At 43.8% G+C, this 16,921-nt stretch overlaps 2 protein-coding genes across 3 annotated transcripts in view; one reads left to right on the top strand and one right to left on the bottom strand.

Moving 5' to 3' along the window:
• Positions 1–12,653, bottom strand: part of MAP7D2 (MAP7 domain containing 2) — a 77,846-nt gene extending 65,193 nt beyond the window's left edge. For both annotated transcript variants that reach the window (XM_085211040.1, XM_085211046.1), the window contains exon 1: positions 12,518–12,653. In XM_085211040.1, the coding sequence (XP_085067166.1) occupies positions 12,518–12,560 (43 nt within the window). In that variant the 5' untranslated portion in view covers positions 12,561–12,653. The remainder of the gene's footprint in view (positions 1–12,517) is intronic.
• On the top strand, positions 12,187–16,657 carry LOC109370625 (uncharacterized). The gene is made up of 2 exons (XM_085211055.1): positions 12,187–12,740; positions 15,879–16,657. The coding sequence occupies exons 1-2, from the start codon at positions 12,321–12,323 to the stop codon at positions 15,888–15,890; spliced, it is 432 nt and encodes a 143-aa protein (XP_085067181.1). The 5' UTR covers positions 12,187–12,320; the 3' UTR covers positions 15,891–16,657.
• The last annotated feature ends 264 nt before the right edge of the window (positions 16,658–16,921 follow it).

The following is a 16,921-nucleotide window of genomic DNA, read 5'->3' as shown; positions in this document are numbered from 1 at the left end:
GTGGTGATGGGCTGACGGTTAGACTGGATGATCTTAGAGGTCTTTTCCAACCTTACTGATTCTGTGATTCATTCACTGACACTGTTCTTCCGAGGATGGGCAGCTGCATAGCAAAAATCACTACATGATTTGCCAGAACTTGCCTAACCACACCCAGAGCAGAAATTCTGTTTGTTTTCAGGAGGACCTAAAAGCTCCTACAGAAAACAGTAAGAGTGAATGGACTCCCTCCTCATTTCCCACCACAGAGCTGCATATGCTATGCACAGTGGCTAACCCACAGTTTATGCGGGTCAGCATTTAAGAGTTATGTTAAAATAGAATTCAAAGGAGCGTAAGAAGAATATCACTCACATTTAGTGTGAAATGTTACAAATACAACAATTTTTTTAAAAAATACAGGTTCTGCATAACTGCCATGAGATAAGGCTAGTCCCATGGTGCCCTGCAGCTCTGTCCCCAAAGGGAAGCCACTGCAACACAAGAGGATGCTCGGTGTCTCACCCTGTTTGTTCATGCCTACTGCTTCAACTTCTACAATCAAGCAGCCTGCTTTCACTACCCTTGCCAACACACACCTTTGTGGAATCCATCCAGCCCCTGCCTCCATTCCCATGTAAGAGGACACAGTTTAAAATACCTCTGCACACAGTTGTCTACTATGGTCACTCTGCTTATCTAACACAACTGCTGCATGACTTTCTGTTAACTATACAGGCAAGACGCTAAAGAAATAAGAGCAAGTATCCATCTCTCTCACTAGCTTACCCATGCACCCAGGAGTCACTTCCCGCTGGCTCCACGTGCCTATGCTCACACACAGGTTTGCTCCTCCTGGCTATCACTACTGCTGTGCCAAACATTTTAAAAAGCACATGCCTTATGCTGGAAGCACAGTGTTAAAATAGCTGCTACTTCTCTATACTTAACAAGCTATCTGTGTAAGAGATGAAAATCATAGTATTTTCACAGGGAGAAAACTTTTAAGGACATGCCTCGCAATAGCTGTGACAGGGCCTTAACTTTATTATTATTATTAATTTACACTCCCCTGCAGTTTTTGTTAAGAGGGACAAAGCAAAGCTGAAACAATAATTTTATATGATGGCAGTTGCATATGGCCTCACCTACCTGCTTCCCTTCAAATAAAGAGGAGAAAAAACTCACCCTCAAGTATGCAAAGCTCTCATAGAGGGTCCTGATTACAGCTCCCAGTGAGAAGCACAGCTCAGCTCAGTAAGCCACCTTTCCTCTTTTCACAAAATTATAGTAGACCCTTAACTGTCTTAGTAACTTAACAACCAAAGGACAGCACGTGGGTACAAAGAATAGAACTGGTGATGCTGTAGGAGGCAGCAGGGCCTCTTATGCTCTCTCCTAATGTCCTCCATAAAAACCTTGCTGAGAAACAATGAAGTTCAGCTCCAGGTGTGCCCATAACAAACATCTCAGCACTTGCTGATGGCATTACAGATTATATGCTTCCTCCAGCGGGCTCTCATCTGATGTTTTTTCCCTGACAAAACTCTAAGCAAGGAAAGTGGGTTCTGTACTATGCTTTCCATGGAAGCGATCCATAGAAGCTACGGCTGGTGAGCGGCCTGGAGCAAAAGTCTTATGAGGTACAGTGATTGTTCAGTCTGGAGAAGAGGAGGCTCAGAGGAGACCTTATCACTCTCTACTGCTCTGTACTGGATTTACTTTGCTAATTTGGAACTGCGCTGATTAAGCCAACAAACCTACAAATCAAGATTGTTAGATTATGTGAAATTAAACCCGAACAGCAGTAGGTTGGTCACAGACACAAAGGAAGGAAAAAAAAAAAACAAACCTATATAGAAAATGGTATTGGTAGAAGCAGAACAGCAGCAGCTGTTTATTCCACACCTTGCTCTGAACCCTCAAGGGTTTCGCTTCAGCTCATCCAGTCACTGCTTCCTGGAGCAAACCCAGAACCCCTCCCAAGATAAATATCACACCTCAATTCCCGCCCTCTTTGACAGAGCTCACCTGGGCCTACACAGCTGCACGCAGCTGCCCATGTGCCATGAAGCAGGATGTGGTGCTCCTTTTCCGCAGTGATGGGAGGAGGAAACTTGCATGTTTATACTATCATCCGTACATGTAATAAAGAGATTACCTGCCCACAGCCCTTGCCTTGCTGGAATAGTACACCCAACAGAAGCAGAGAAAAGAGTACCTCTGGCAGAGGGCTTCTGGGAGTACTGAGACAAAGGCCAACAAGGAGAGCAAAGTTCAGGGCACACCTGCACAAGAAGAGGCTGCTGTGATCGTGCCAACAAACCACAGCTCTGCCCAATACAGTGAAGCTGGAAGTACCACTGGCAAGGAACCATGTGTTCCGGTAGCAACACTTCACATACAGAGATGAACCAAAACAGATCTGGGGTTTGAGAAGCCTGCCTGCGCAGGGGTAAGGATGGCTGGGTTGAGTTGACTTAAGTAGCACAAGTCAATTAACATTTTGGAAGGCAAAGAGAAGAATCAGCATGGCAGCAAGAAGTGCATCCTCCTCCATGCCAAGAGAGAAGCTTGGAGACAGGCTGAGCTACATGAGGCCTGCACAGTGCAAGAGACTGTGCACTTAGACTGGTGGCAGCAGGAGGGGCTGGCACATTGGGAGTAGCAGGTAACTTGACAGAAGGGTACAGGCTACGTAAACACACATCCACCATACACACTTTTGATTTTAGTATCATTTTATTGATGCACACAGAATTTATGGATTTTAAGACAACTACCAACAGCTACCACTGAGAAATGAAAAAGATATCTGATGAAGTCTTTGCAGACTGAGGAGCAAATTGCTTCAAGATACTTGTGCTTAGCCAAACCTAGCATCAGGAGCCAGGTCCTGCACCACCCTGTCTGAGCTGCACTAGAAGAGGCTTTTGCTCCATAAACCTGACACTATCAGCTCTTATGAGCTTGTATAACTTGCACAAAATTCCCAAAGACCCCATGTTGCAAACTAAATACTCTATTTTTGTATTCCGTTCTACCTCCACCTACACAAAGGTAGAAATAAGGGTTATTCTGGCAAGGCATAAAACAATAGACTGGACTACAGAGTTAGAAACAAAGGATGGGGGCTGAACGTGCTCAGCTCTAGCTGCAAGTAAAGCTAGCTTTTGACTGCCGAACAAGTCTTCTTTATTCTTTTAATATTTCTGTTTAACGGGACTTCCTCAGCTGTCTGATTTTATGAAGGTCTGTACAATATAATCTACCTGAAATGCTGCTGCTTAGAACCAACTCCAGCAGCTCTCAGCCAGTAGGTCTAGCAGTCAGAATTCACATAGGACTTCTCCTATGTGCTAAGTCACCAACAGTAGTTTTGATTAGAGCTTCTCAAGATGCATGCATCACCAAAAGCTATCTGCATTAATTTCAGTGCAAGATAGCCACCAGAATAACATCTTAAAGACCTCTCCCCTCTACTCTCAGTCTGCAGCCTAAGGAAGCATGTCATACTGCAGCACTGGTTAACTGATAGCTGCTCTGAAGACTAGGAAAATGTTCCTCAGCCTGTATGTTATTACTTTTTATTTTCAAAGAGTTCTTTGATATGGTGATTTTCTGTTTTTGAACTGTCATGCCTGAAGCAGGGGGTTAGACAACAAGGAATGTGATTTCTTTCTGCCTCTTTCCCCTTCCCAGTCTCCTTGTGCAGCTGTCACAAAGAAAAAAATATGATCTGCTTCATCCCCTCAGGCTCCCACTGAAAGGCAGGTGGGCTGGTGAGAGGTCAATTCCTCTGGAGCCCACCTGATGGGTGCAGCCTCCTCCCTGGCCTCACACATTTCACTTCCAAGGCTGAATGGAGTGAGGTCTGCTCCACTGGGGCACAGGAATGAGTACAGCATTGAGTAGTACTACAAACCTGGAAAAAGGAGCAGGACAGAGCATGGGAACACATCCAAGTCTTCTGGACTGGTTTTTGTGGGACATACGAAGCACACCGTTTGCTTGCTGCAGTCTTATCCTCCACCCCCAGTGCTGTCTTCCCTGGTGGCCTGAAGACAACACAACTAGGAGATGCTAGCTCTGACTAAGCCCATCCATCCTTAATGACCTCACAGGCAGGTGTGTGTGGATCAGAACGAGGAAAGAAGATGACACCATTAAGGAGGAGAAGAAAAGCCATCTTATAAGAAGCTCAGGAGTTAATCCAGCAGGTTGTTCAGTTCACCAATAGCATAGGCTCATCATTAGCAGCAGCTAACTTGGCAACAAGGAATTTGTACACTGCAATGGTTTTTACACATACACAGAATTCAGCGGTCTTCCAGGAACATTACTGTGCTGCTGTAAACGTTTTCTGAGTTGCTGCATGGTCTGTAAGCCTGTCAGCATGCTTTAGAAAGCACTTGTCACAAGGAACACTGGCTCTATGTGAAGACTTCCTTTACAATCTTCAGCATTACAAAAATTGGATTTGAAAGTGGATGTGCTCATACTGCATAACATGACTTTCAGTTCCATTCACGCATCATTTAAGCAACTTCACTGCAGATTAAATGTATTAGGATCCAAGGCCATCAATTCTTTTTGAGACACTCTTCAAAAGTATGAACTTAAAGGAAGCCTGAATACAGTGATTACAGTATAAGAAAGGAGAGTACCTCAGAGTGGGAGGACATAAAACACGGGGAAAAATCACAAAGGGGAAATGCAAACCTCACCTTTGATTACAAAATATATTACGAAAAACAAACTCTTACTCTTATTTGTAAATAACTGAGCAGATTACACTAGCTATTTTTGTTTCACTTCCCTTCTGTTCTGTAACCTGGTAACATCACAAAATCCATTCCCTCTGCAAAATTCCCTCTTTTCTAAACCATCTCTCTCTTGCACATCGCCCAAACATTTTCACTAGTGCCATGACCTTGAGAACCTGCAAGCCACCATCCTCCTCAGAGCCTGATCCACAGGACATTTAAGCCAAAGGAAGGCCATCCTTTTATTGCACTGCACCATTAAATCACTTCCCATGACTGCTGAAAATTGCCCTGTTTACTTAGAACCACAGCACTCAGTGTTACTAAACCCAAGAAGCATAATGGAAATACTTACATCTATTAATAGGCCATTAAGGGTAAGGGAAAAGATGCCCTGTGGCTGAAGCACAGTACTAAAAGTCAAGACACTGTGAATAAAGGTAAGGCCCTACTCCCATTTCCCTGTAGGACAGTTAAAGGAGAACCAGTCCATCTAATATTTATTTTGGAAACAATGACTGGCCTGTCTTTTTATCAGCATTTCAAGAACCCAAACAACACAAGGAGAAAGGACTGCTCCCACTCCACCAGGGAAGCCCTGACTGAGCAGAGCCATCAACTTTCACCACACTGGTGAGGGAAGGGAAGTTAACAACCCTTCATTCAAACATTCAAAAGACCGAAGTGATAATTTGTGGGTAAACACTGTAATATCATCTTATTCTCCTTCCCAGGACAAAAGGAAAACTTTTTGGGTGTGATTGCCACATGGTCTACTTAGCAGAGTGAAAAGAAAAAAAAAGTACTTCTATTTCCTATGATTGGGTTAAAAAAAAAAACCTGACACTTAGTAATAGGTATTGGAAGTTTATTCTAACTAAATAATCCAGACTAGTTTGCACATACGAGAGCACTCTTGGTTTACCAGGCAGGGAAAGATCACTTCTGTACTCCTGTAGCTAACAAACCCAGACATGCCGCACAGCCACCAGCAACATTTGTGTCTCTGTTTTAGGATCAAAGCCATATTAAGAACTGCACTACTCGACCACATCTCCAACCAAAATTAATTGCAGACTAGAAATACTTCAATGAGTGTTTTGCTGAAATAAAGAACAGCTCTGCTAGCTCCTGCTTGGCGTGAGGCGAGTAATTTGATAATTCATATGAATTGAACCAAGCAAGGCATTCTTCCAGATCCTACTGAACTGAAACAAAACCACAACAAGCCCTCCAGCTTCTGGCATTACAACAGACAGAACAATCAAATACAGTAAATACACTAACGTCACTAGCATTTTCTTAAAGATTTTTAGGATGTTTTTACAGAGGCATCCACAGACTGATACATACGGTTACCATGTATTTTTAACCAGCACAATCCTTCCTGTCCTATCAAGAGCTCAGATAAGGATGATAAATTCTAGGGCTTTGTTTTATTCATCTAAGTCAATACAAGGAAAAAAAAGAATCTATAAAAGAAACTACTCAGCAAACAGACAAATTGATTTATGAAACTCCGTAAATTCCCTCCTTCTAAAACGGTGGTTAAGCACTGGATCCACACGGCACTAAGGCTGAGGGGCACAGCATCCGTCTCTCATGATGCGGATGCACTGATGTGCACGTGGAGGAAACAGGCAGAGAGCTATGACATGGAGGACCAGCTCAGGAAGTGCCTCAGACTTGAGAAGCCCCTTAACAAAACCAAGTTAATGTGCGTCCAGTGTGCCTTCCTCTTGGAAGGCAAATGCAAGCATGCAGGGATGACTTACAACATAGTTGTAATTATTAGTGAAGGGGCTGACTTCAAAACCTTGAACAGTTAAGTCTATTTCTGTACTCAGCGTACAAAAAAGCCCATGTTTATGGGTTTCTGGAATGCTAGAAAAAGAGAGATGAATACCTATGACTGCTCCAAGCATCTACTTCTGTAATAGGGTAAAAAAAAAAAAATTCAACAAAGGTGAATGCTAAGATGCAGAAGAAGGAATCTCTTCTGTTGAATCATCACAAGAAATTCAGATTAACACTACAGTTCTCAAATTATCTCAAATGACAGAAGCACATGTGTTGCACTGGTACACAAAAAGCTGCATTTTCCATATTGTATGTCTATTAACAGTAGGTGAAACATCAGTAAGTAGTGTCTGCTACTGGCAGTTTTATTTACCAAGAAAATAACACGCAAGCAAATTGATAGCAGAAACTCTAGCACGTGGAGAATCACAACGAGGGGCCTGAAGCATCTTGCTTACAAGGAAAGGCTGAGAGAGCTGGGACTGTTCCCCATGGAGAAGAGAAGGTTGAGAGTGGATCTTATCAGTGCTTACAAAAATCAAAAAGATGGGAGTCAAGAGGATGAGGCTGCGCTCTTCTCAGTGATGTGCAGTGACAGAACAAGGGGCAATGGGCACAAACTCCAACACAGGAAGTTCCATTGGAACACAAAGAAGAACTTCTTTACAGTGAGGGTAACAGAGCCCTGCAACAGGCTCTCCAGAGAGCTGGTGGAGTCTCCTTCCCTAGAGATATTCAAGACCTTCCTGGATGCTTTCCTGCACAATCTGCTGTAAGGAACCTGCTTCTGCAAGGGGATGGACCCAATGATCTCCAGAAGTCCTTTCCAGCCCCTATGGTTCTGTGAGAAACTGCTGAAAGCAGTGACCTGTAGGCAAGCAGCAACACTGCAGGCCCCACAGGAAGGCCACCAGTCACTGCACTCTGCACACGCTCATGGAAAAGCAGCCAAAGGGCAACGAGGAGCCTGTGCACAGCCTGCTGTTAATCCAAAGGTCACAGGAACGCTGTATTGATCACAACAACGCAGATATTTCATTTTCAACTCCGTGAGGACAGTTTGCTTCCTACTGGTCAGGGAAAAGGCAACACGCATTGGGGAAGCAGCAAAAACCTACAGACGCTCAGGTGCAAAAGGGAGACGGGTGCCCCAGGGTTTATGCTTCTAAGCAGTTTGACTCGGAATTCAGTAAGCAAAGATATGCAAACAGTACAGTAAATAAAACCAACCACAAACTTGACAAGATTTCACATCACAGAGGAGATAAATATTAAATAGTTAGGAGAAATGCTGACTAACGTGGATCATTAATTTAGAGGAAGAAAATGAAGTAGGGTAGTATGGTTAGGTTGCAATTGGACTTGATCTTTAGGGTCTTTTCCAACCTGAGCAATGCTATGATTCTATGATTAAAGAGATGGTAAGATGTTACCATCAGACATTTTAATACATTATTTCATTGCATCTACAGAAAGTCTGAGATGTATATGCAAAAAAGCAATTCCATCTGAAACATTTTAACCACCATTTAACCGGGACAATAAATTCTTGACTCAGATCCTTGCAGCACTCAGTCAGACAGGCAGAGAGCAAGCTGTCACGGTTTTAGGAGCTCAGTACAAACAAGACAAAAAAAGTGTATTTACCATTTGAATGGCAGGCACAAAGTGAGAGGTGTGTTACACTATTTTAATCAATAAAACAGCCATCTTGCATTTCTTTCCTTTTTTTTTTTTTTTCTCCTCAGCTTACTCGTACAATAAATTCCCACTGCATGAAAACCACTTACCTCCCCTCTTCTCACCCCGCACATCAGCACCATTCATCATTATGGAAATAAACCACAGAGGAAGGTGTTTATAAATACCCCACCTAAAGTCAGCCAGGTTAATGCCATGCAGTGGAAGAAATCCCTGTTCAGCCAAGATTTCTTGTTGCTGTTTCAATCAACTTGATAGATGAACCATTGCGTGACTGAAGGAGCACTAATTCAGCTGTTTGAACATAAGTATTCAATTACAGAAAACACAGGTAATGCAGCACGTTGTGATAGAAATACCAAATACCAGTCAAGTACAATAAAGTAACTCAGAAATTAATTTAAACATCATAAACCATGGTTAAAGAAATCTACTGCGGTACTGAAAGAACTTTGCTTTTTATTTCTGCAGTAACCTTAGCTGGCTACAGCTATATTAAAAAAAAAAAATGCTACCCAAATTCTTCTCTCAGCCACAGTGAGATTCACAGGAAAGGTAAGGCTAGACAGGCAACACAATTGTATTTAGGAAACTTGCAGACCCATGTCATTGCACCCCAGCATGGACAGCTGGGTTAAGCAGGGCACAGAAGACATGAAAACCTCACAAGACTTGAAGTTATCAGGCTGACAGCAATTGTGAGAGCCGGCTAGAGGTGAAGGATGGGAAGCAGGAAAACGACTTGAGCTACTTACTATTCAGTACTGTTAACATTCACACAGTTTGCATTAATTTCCTGAAGAGTTGTATTTCTTTCACAGACTCATGAGGTTGGAAAAGACCACTAAGATCATCTAGCCCATCACACCAGGCCATTAACCATGCTCCTCAGTGTCACATCTACATCCTTCTTGAACACCTCCAGGGAGAGTGACTCCTTCACTTCCCTGGGCAGCCTGTGCCACTGCCTCATCACTCTTTCTGAGAAGCTGTTTTTCCTAATACCCAACCTGAACTTCCCTTGGTGCAACTTGAGGCCACCCCCTCTCATCCTATCACTGATACCTCTGAAAAGAGGCCAACCCTCACCTTGCCTCAGCCTCCTTTCATGAACTGCAGAGAGAGTAATGAGATTTCCCCCTCTTCTCCAGACTGAACAATCCCAGTTCCCTCAGCTGCTCCCCATAAAACTCATGCTCCAGACCCCTCACAGCTTCGTTGCCCTTCTCTGAACACACTCCAGGGTCTCAACATCTTTCTTGTAGTCTTTTGCCACATCCTAAGACCCACTTATCTACTGAAGTCCTGTACAAGCAATACTTTTTTCCCCATCTAAACCACATAGGCAGAGATAGACTTAAACTGCAAACAGCTGCTTCCAAAATCAACTGGGCAGCTTGAGCCAGGCATTGGTATGGGGCTGAAAGCTGCAAAGAAAGCCGTGTTAGGGGCTGATGAAAAAGCCCCATTAGCAAGGGCTGGCCAAGGCAACTGGAGCCATAGGGGAAAACACACAAAGGATGAAATATTTTCTACTACCTCAACACTTTAAGAACTATCCAGAATTAAAAGACTTGCTCTTACTTTTCTATAGACCTGAAATGCATTAGTAAATGAATGACAGATAAGAGGAAGATATTAAAAGCATTCCTCGTTGTTTTTGCTCCACACACACTAAAAGACCAATAACTGTGAAAGCTATAATTGTATTTTATTTATTCATGAGAGGAAAACAAGCCTTATTCCATCATTCTTCATACAGTATTAACATGTAGGATATATACTTTTATTTACATGAAATATGTATAGGTTCCTTCAACCAGCATACCCAGAAACAATTAATTAATTAAAAAAAAATAAATCCCTGATGCATTTTCTCTGCTGCAGCCACCAAAGCAAAGGTATCTATGTGATGCTACTCAACAGCAACTTACAAGCACTGCGAGCACTATCAAGTTCCCAGGTATTTCACACTCTTACCACACGCACTTCAAGCAATATGCCACCCTTTTATTTCTAAACACTTCTAGTGCAAAGTGTTTGCACCACAATTCAACAAAACTTAGAGGGTAAAGGCAATGACCTTTTTCTGTAGTCTTTTTTTTTTTTTTTTTTTTTAAATCAACAGAATCTGTCCGATGTTATGGTATTTTAAACAATAGAACGCTAACCTTGAGAGCATGCAGAGTACTGAGCTCCTCTGAACTAAAACCAGTACTTGCAAAAGGTAATGTCGCACAGAGAACAGCACATCAATTAAAAGCATACTGTATGGCTTAAAGAAATCAGCTGGAAAAGCATTGCTCTTAAGAAGGAAAAAACACACAGTACTTTGAAAGAAATACATCTATGTATTCCTTTCACACATTGGGTTATGATTTGCAGTCTAAATTGACAATGACATGTAGCTTTCTCTTAAACCCTCCTAGGGCTGACCAAACTCTTCTATAAGAAGAAAAGAACACATTTTGCTTTGCAAACCAAAGCGCTCAGTATTTCAATCTCTTAGAAGATGCATTAAGCAAATTTCACCAGATAGCAAAAAGGAAGATTAGCAATTCAGTACTGAGCAGCTTGTCCTTCAAACGCTATTTAGTCATTACTGCATTACTGTTACTACAGATGGTAGCAGCAATAACGCCCACAGTTTGGTGTCACCTAGTGCTTTGCTTTCCCTTACCCAAAACACTCCACTCCTGCAATGCCATCTCAGGCTGTAGCATCTCTGCTGTCTGCTGCCCAGCTCAGATTTTTAGTCAAGGGAAGAGCTCCACATCTATTAATTGCTTGCACCCCAGAATTTTGCTCCTTATTGATGCATTATAAAACATTGACCAAGTCTCCTCCCTAGCAGCCAGGAGATGCAAACTATTCCCTTAATGCAAGCGTGTTCATTTCAATTGGATTTGGGCAGATCCAGTCCACACTGCAGTCTGTGAAACATCCTAAGCACACACTGACACACACTCTTCCCCAGCACACCGTATACTATCTTCTATCAGCTGGTTCAAATTTAAAAAAAAAACAGGCAGGGCTGAGGGCACTCCAGAGCAAGGCGCTTAGGCACTGGATGACATCTGCCTTGTGATCGTCCCACAACACATGCTCCATTTGATACCATCTTCAGTTACACCATATTTTCTATAGGTTCTCAGTTTCATATGCGGGGTGAAAAATGGTCTGTATAGTCTCTGAATTTATAAGGTAAAAACAGGAAAACACAAGAAGAATAAAAACCCTGTTAACAGAGAAAATTTCCTTATGCTTTAGAGTGGGAAGAAACTAGAAATATAAGTTCTCAGCATTAGCTGTTTTTCTCCCAAGTGACTGATGGGGAACCAGAGACCTGAAAGCTGGAGGTGCATCACTGCTCATCTGCAGGGGTGATGGGCAGGAGAATCAGAGGTCCTGGCTCTGACACAGTGTGACCTCAGAGCACTTCAAGGCTTGGATCCAGCTTCCCACTCAATACATTTGGGATAACAGTGCTTATCTTCCAAAGCAGCGGTAATGCTACTTTTAGAAGTTATGCTAGCATAGAACAGAAAAGAAATTAACTCCCCTTTCCACCCATGCTACGGATGGATTGCTCACCACAAAGACCAGGCCCCGTATCAGGTGAATAAGGTAAAAGCTCATTCCTTAATCACCACCCATCTCACACGCTGAACCAGGGTGAGGCCACGCAATCACTGTCACGACTCCATCCGACGCACACCCATGAGCTGAAGCGTGACGATGTCCCCGGTCCCCGAGCTCTGCCCCACGTCCCGTTGGTCACCCCAGGGCACGGGGCTCACAACCCCAAAGCCGTGCCAGCCCGCAGCATCGGGAAGCACTTTGGTGGAGCCGTGCCTGCCCACGGGAGGCACTCCGCTCCGTACCAGCCCAACCAGTTTGCCTCCCGCCTTAGCCAACCACCGCAGGCAGGCCCGGGCACCGCAGAGAACTCGCTTTATGCATCGCTCCCTACTTTAGGGCAAACCAGAGCCTCCTCCCTCCCTGGCAGCACCGCCAGCGGTCGGGGAAATCACAACCGCACACGCAGCCGGCCCGGCTCACAAAAGCCGCCCCATGGCCAATACGTGCCGCACCACGCAGCCGGCACCTGCGCCTCCGGGGAACCCCCTCCCCGGGCCCGAGATGGCGGCACCTGCCGGGAGGGGAGCGACCCTCGCCGACGCCCGTGGGATTCCCCAGGTTGAGGCGGGCAGCGGGAGAGGGGAGCGCGCCGCCGTCCCGGGCACCTGGCAGGGCCGCGCTACGCTTACCTGCCGCCCGCGGGGAACCCCGCGCCGCCCCCGGCTCCGCCATCTTCCTCCGGCCGGCGGCCCCCACCGACTCGGTTCGGCGCTTCGCTCCGCGGCGCCCCGCGGCCGCCGCACAGGCGCACTGTCCGTCCCGCGGCACCTGACTCCGCGCGGCGGGGAGGAGCGGGGCTGGGCGCAGAGGCGGCTGCTTGATGCCGTTCGGCGGAGGCTCCCGCCCTGCCAGGTATTGCCGCCGCCCCGCCCCACCGAGCTGAGGGTCTACGGGGTGAGGGGCTGCGTGTATCCTCGGGAGGCCCTGGACGAGCCGTGTCTTTGTTCGGGTCCGCACATAGGTGGCCTCGCGATGGGATCGTGCTTAATCTCAGAAGAGGCAGGGAATTGGAGAGACGTCTTTTTATTTTCATACGATCACAGGAGGGCTTGGGTTGGAAGACACCTCAAAGCCCACCCAGCCCCAATCCCTGTCGTGGGCAGAGCTGCCCCCACCACCTCAGCTGCCCAGGCCCCCATCTAACCTGGCCTTGAGCGCCTCCAGGGATGGGGCACCACACCTTCTCTGGGCAGCTGTGCCAGTGCCTCACCAACCTCTGAGTAAAGAATTTCTGTGTAACACCTAACCTAAACCTCTTCTCTTTTAGTTTAAAACCGTTCTCTCTTGTCCTATCACTATCAGACCATGTAAAAATCCGCTCCCCTTTCTACTTTTAAGCTCCCTTCAAGCACTGGAAGGTCTTTTCTCCTAAATACTTATATGCTCAAATCGTCAAAAAGACCTTGAATTTTCAACACACTGCTTACAAATTAATTGTGTTCCTGCCATCTCAGCCTTTGGAAACACTGGAACACAGGTCATCACACAGTTACTCCCATTGCACTGCGTGAAAGCCCTGTTAGAGTCCACATTACAGCCAAAGATTGTCCAGCAGTTATGTCCCCACTGTATTCTCATCCAGCTGAAAATTCAGACCACTGTCAAAAACAGGCAGAGGAGGAAAGGATCTTTTTTTTTTTTTTTTTTTTTTTTTTTTTAAAGCATTTGCTTTGGTATTCCTGCTGTGTCTCGATGTAAATAGCTTTTTCTTACTAATTGCAAATTATTCTGTTTGCCCTTCATCTCTGCATTCAAGAGCTATTCCTGTGTTTGGGTGTGCACATCCCACCAGGGAGCTTAACCAGGCAGATACGCCTTTTGTTGGTGCATATGGCAGTTACTATTCCCAGTGTCACCTTACCAGTTACAGACTCTATTTTTACTGTATATTAATGTCAAATCTTAACTATTTCGAATGACATTTCTCAGGCTACGCTTCTATCTGGGTAAGTACAGTGATTCTACCAGTTTAGGGATGACATTGTACCACTTTGCTCACATTATAAAAGAAAATTCTTACATGTCTTATTGTAGGAGTGTCTCCTGTTTTCCAGGGCCTCCTTTGGCAGCACCTTCAGAATGAAGAATGGGAATCTCAGTTTGTCCTTGTGGGAACAGCTGGTCCAGTGCAAATTGCATAGGCTTGGTATTAAGTGAAAGGAAATGAGATGAGTTTCTAGGACTGGGAATTAGGAAAACGGGATACAGATGCAGGAGATACAAGAAACAAGGACGGAGAAATATAGCCGTGAAGCTGGAGGAGGGGATATGAGCGCACCTGCTGTAATATTTGTGCAGGAGCCAGGGCTGGAGTAGTGGTACTGACAGGGCTTAGGAGGATGTGCCCTGGGGAGAGTGAGCTGGCTCACGCTGGCTGCCAGCCAGTTGTGAAGCCCTTAAATGTGTCCCATGGAGACGTAAGTAGTCTCCTATGCCATAATGTCTCTGATGGCTGCTCACAACCTGGCCAGCATTCAGCCTGAGAGCTGCGTGATGAAAAAGAAGAGATTTTTAGAGAGAACTTAAGAAAGCAAGTGAAAAAAAAAGAATAAAGCAGCAAAGATAAAAAGCTCTTCTTCAACTCTGTAAGTTATGTGATGTGACTCAGTCTTTAAATCACTTTCACTGTTTTTTCCCCAAGACTCCTGCTTCATTCAGTGCAAAGGATGGTGTTTAATTAATATATAGTTCTTCAGTGTTTGTGTTCATTTTCATCATGTAAAGTGGAACCTTTCATGTCATCTTTATTGTACATTCTTCAAACCCTGCCTCAAAGGCAGGTTCATTAATTTCCTTGATGGCTTTCCTGCGGTACTCTCATGTCATCGTTTTAGCTTCTTCAAGCATTAATGAATTAACTTTATAACATCCTTCTAAGTCGAAGTAGTGCTATTATCATATTTAACGCAAGGGGAAGAAATAACAGAAGGCAATGGATCTGGAGTGCCCGCAGCTGTTTGTTAATTCCTTTATGTGCTGGGGCTGACAGGTTGTTGAGCCATCAGCTCCCCACCATGAGTCATGCAGTCCTATGGGAGCTGTCCCCAGCACGGCCTATGGGACGCCATGTTGGGCACTCCACCTGGAAAGGAGCTCCTCGATCCTCCTTTGATTGAGACTCTGGTAACTCTTGTATTGGATGGTTTTATTTTAAAGCATTTTAAAATTTCTTTTATAGTATGTCTTTCTGCTAAAATCAATAATATGCTGGGTTGCTTTTGTGAAAAACATTTATAAAGTCTCCTTTTACATATCATAGCCTTTTTCTTTCTACCTCCAACTCTGTAGTCCAGTTTCTTGGATGCCTCTCCTCCCTGTTAACAGTCACAAACACGATATCTTCTTTCTGATAACTATTGTGTATGCTTACAGGGAAAAAAAAGGGCTACTGGGAGCAAAACCAGACTCCCATGAAATTCCAAATCCACACAGTCACCGAATGACCAAACAGGTCCATCTTGAGCCACCTATTTCAGCATGAGAGGAGGACTGATGAGAGTAGATTGGAATGACCTGATTTGAATAGGTGCAGTCATCTGCCTCTTACACACAGTCTATCTGGGATGGAACTCTATCGACTCCTTGGAGTTAATCTTTTGCTGTCTGTCCTGAATCTTCTGATTCTGATGTCTAATGCTGACCTCTATGTATTTTTTTTCTTTTAGAAAGTTTTAGAAATTACTACAAGTTTTTCAGCAGGTGCTCTATTTAAATAGGCTTGTCTGGATATTCAGATGTGAGCTACAAAGGCACAGATGGGTCTAGAGCTGGGAAAATCTCAGGAGTAAATCTGCAGAAAAGTATAAGAAAGATCTTGAAGATGTAGGCAGGAAGCAGCTGGCAGGACTGTTAATTTTGCCTACTTAGCAGACATTAAAGTAAAATATACCAAAAGAGGTCTTACTTTTTTATTATTATTATTATTATTATTTATTTTTTATTTTTGTATGTTATAGTTGTATCCATGCAACAGAATCTCTCTTTTTCTAGGATTGCTGCTAAGGGGACACAGGATGACGAGTCCTGAGCAAAACAGTCAAATCTTCTACACAACCCATCTCCTGAGTTTCTGCTCCACTCTGCCATTTTCAATCAACCAGCCTAGCATCATTCAAAATCTGCATGTCAGAGATGTAAAATCCAGTTCTCCAAAGCAGTGTTTGACTACTCTAGCTTCAAAATTGTTCTTTCCTTTCTAAAGCTCCCAGAGGTCTAATGCCTCGTTGTTAATGCCTCATTTCTTACAATTTCTGAATGAAATGGAGTGCTTGTACCAAAGTCTTATTGCAGATAATACAGATTCTCTTGAAGACAATTACTCCTCTTTGTTGGATAAGTTGGTGTCCTCTGAGAAAGTCATAACATGACTGGAAAGCTATAAAGAGAGTTGTAACGCTTGTATAAGAAACCAAAGACAGGTGACAGGTATAGCTAATTATAGTTATTTCTGAATGTTGAATAATTAATCAACTTAGACTCAGATGATCATAGAGAATATCTTTTCTTTTTTTTTTTCCAGTCTTTTGAAACTTTTCTATGAAGTGTCCTGGTTGTGTCAATCTCAAAGCTATGTATCAACAGGAAAATGGTGTTCTCTTTCAAAAACACACTTTTGAAGGGTGTTATTTCTAAAGGACTTCTGCTTTTAGTTCTGAATGTTTTTAAAAATCCAGCTGTATGTGTTCTGGTGAAATGGCTTCTACTTCTGTTTGTCTCTCTATGCCTGAGAAGCCAAGGGCGGATTACCTGCAGGAATTAAATTACCTTTCAGGTTCCCCCAGTTGAGCAGCAGGACCAACATTTGGTTAAGTCTGGCAAAGCTTGAGCTACATCTGTCTGCTTTATTTTTAAATACTTGCATAGCTGGGAAGTGTCATTCAATGAATAATGTCAGCCTAATGTTAAAATAATTTGTAGGATGAATCATAATGGTTGGCTTTGTATTTGGCATTTGGCTCACTAAGAGTATATTAGTTCTTCTACATGTGAAAGTACAGACTTGAAAAAATCCTACATTATGCTAGATCACAGAT

Source organism: Meleagris gallopavo, chromosome 1 (genome assembly GCF_905368555.1).
Source record: "Meleagris gallopavo chromosome 1, MGAL_WU_HG_1.1, whole genome shotgun sequence".
In the NCBI taxonomy this organism is placed as follows: Eukaryota; Metazoa; Chordata; class Aves; order Galliformes; family Phasianidae; genus Meleagris; species Meleagris gallopavo.
The sequence above is the reverse complement of the archived record's forward strand: the minus strand, read 5'-3'. Positions and strand labels throughout refer to the sequence as shown.

Excerpts from the sequence above, each read along its gene's own strand:
- LOC109370625 (XM_085211055.1), top strand. The coding sequence starts at position 12,321 with ATGGCCAATACGTGCCGCACCACGCAGCCGGCACCTGCGCCTCCGGGG.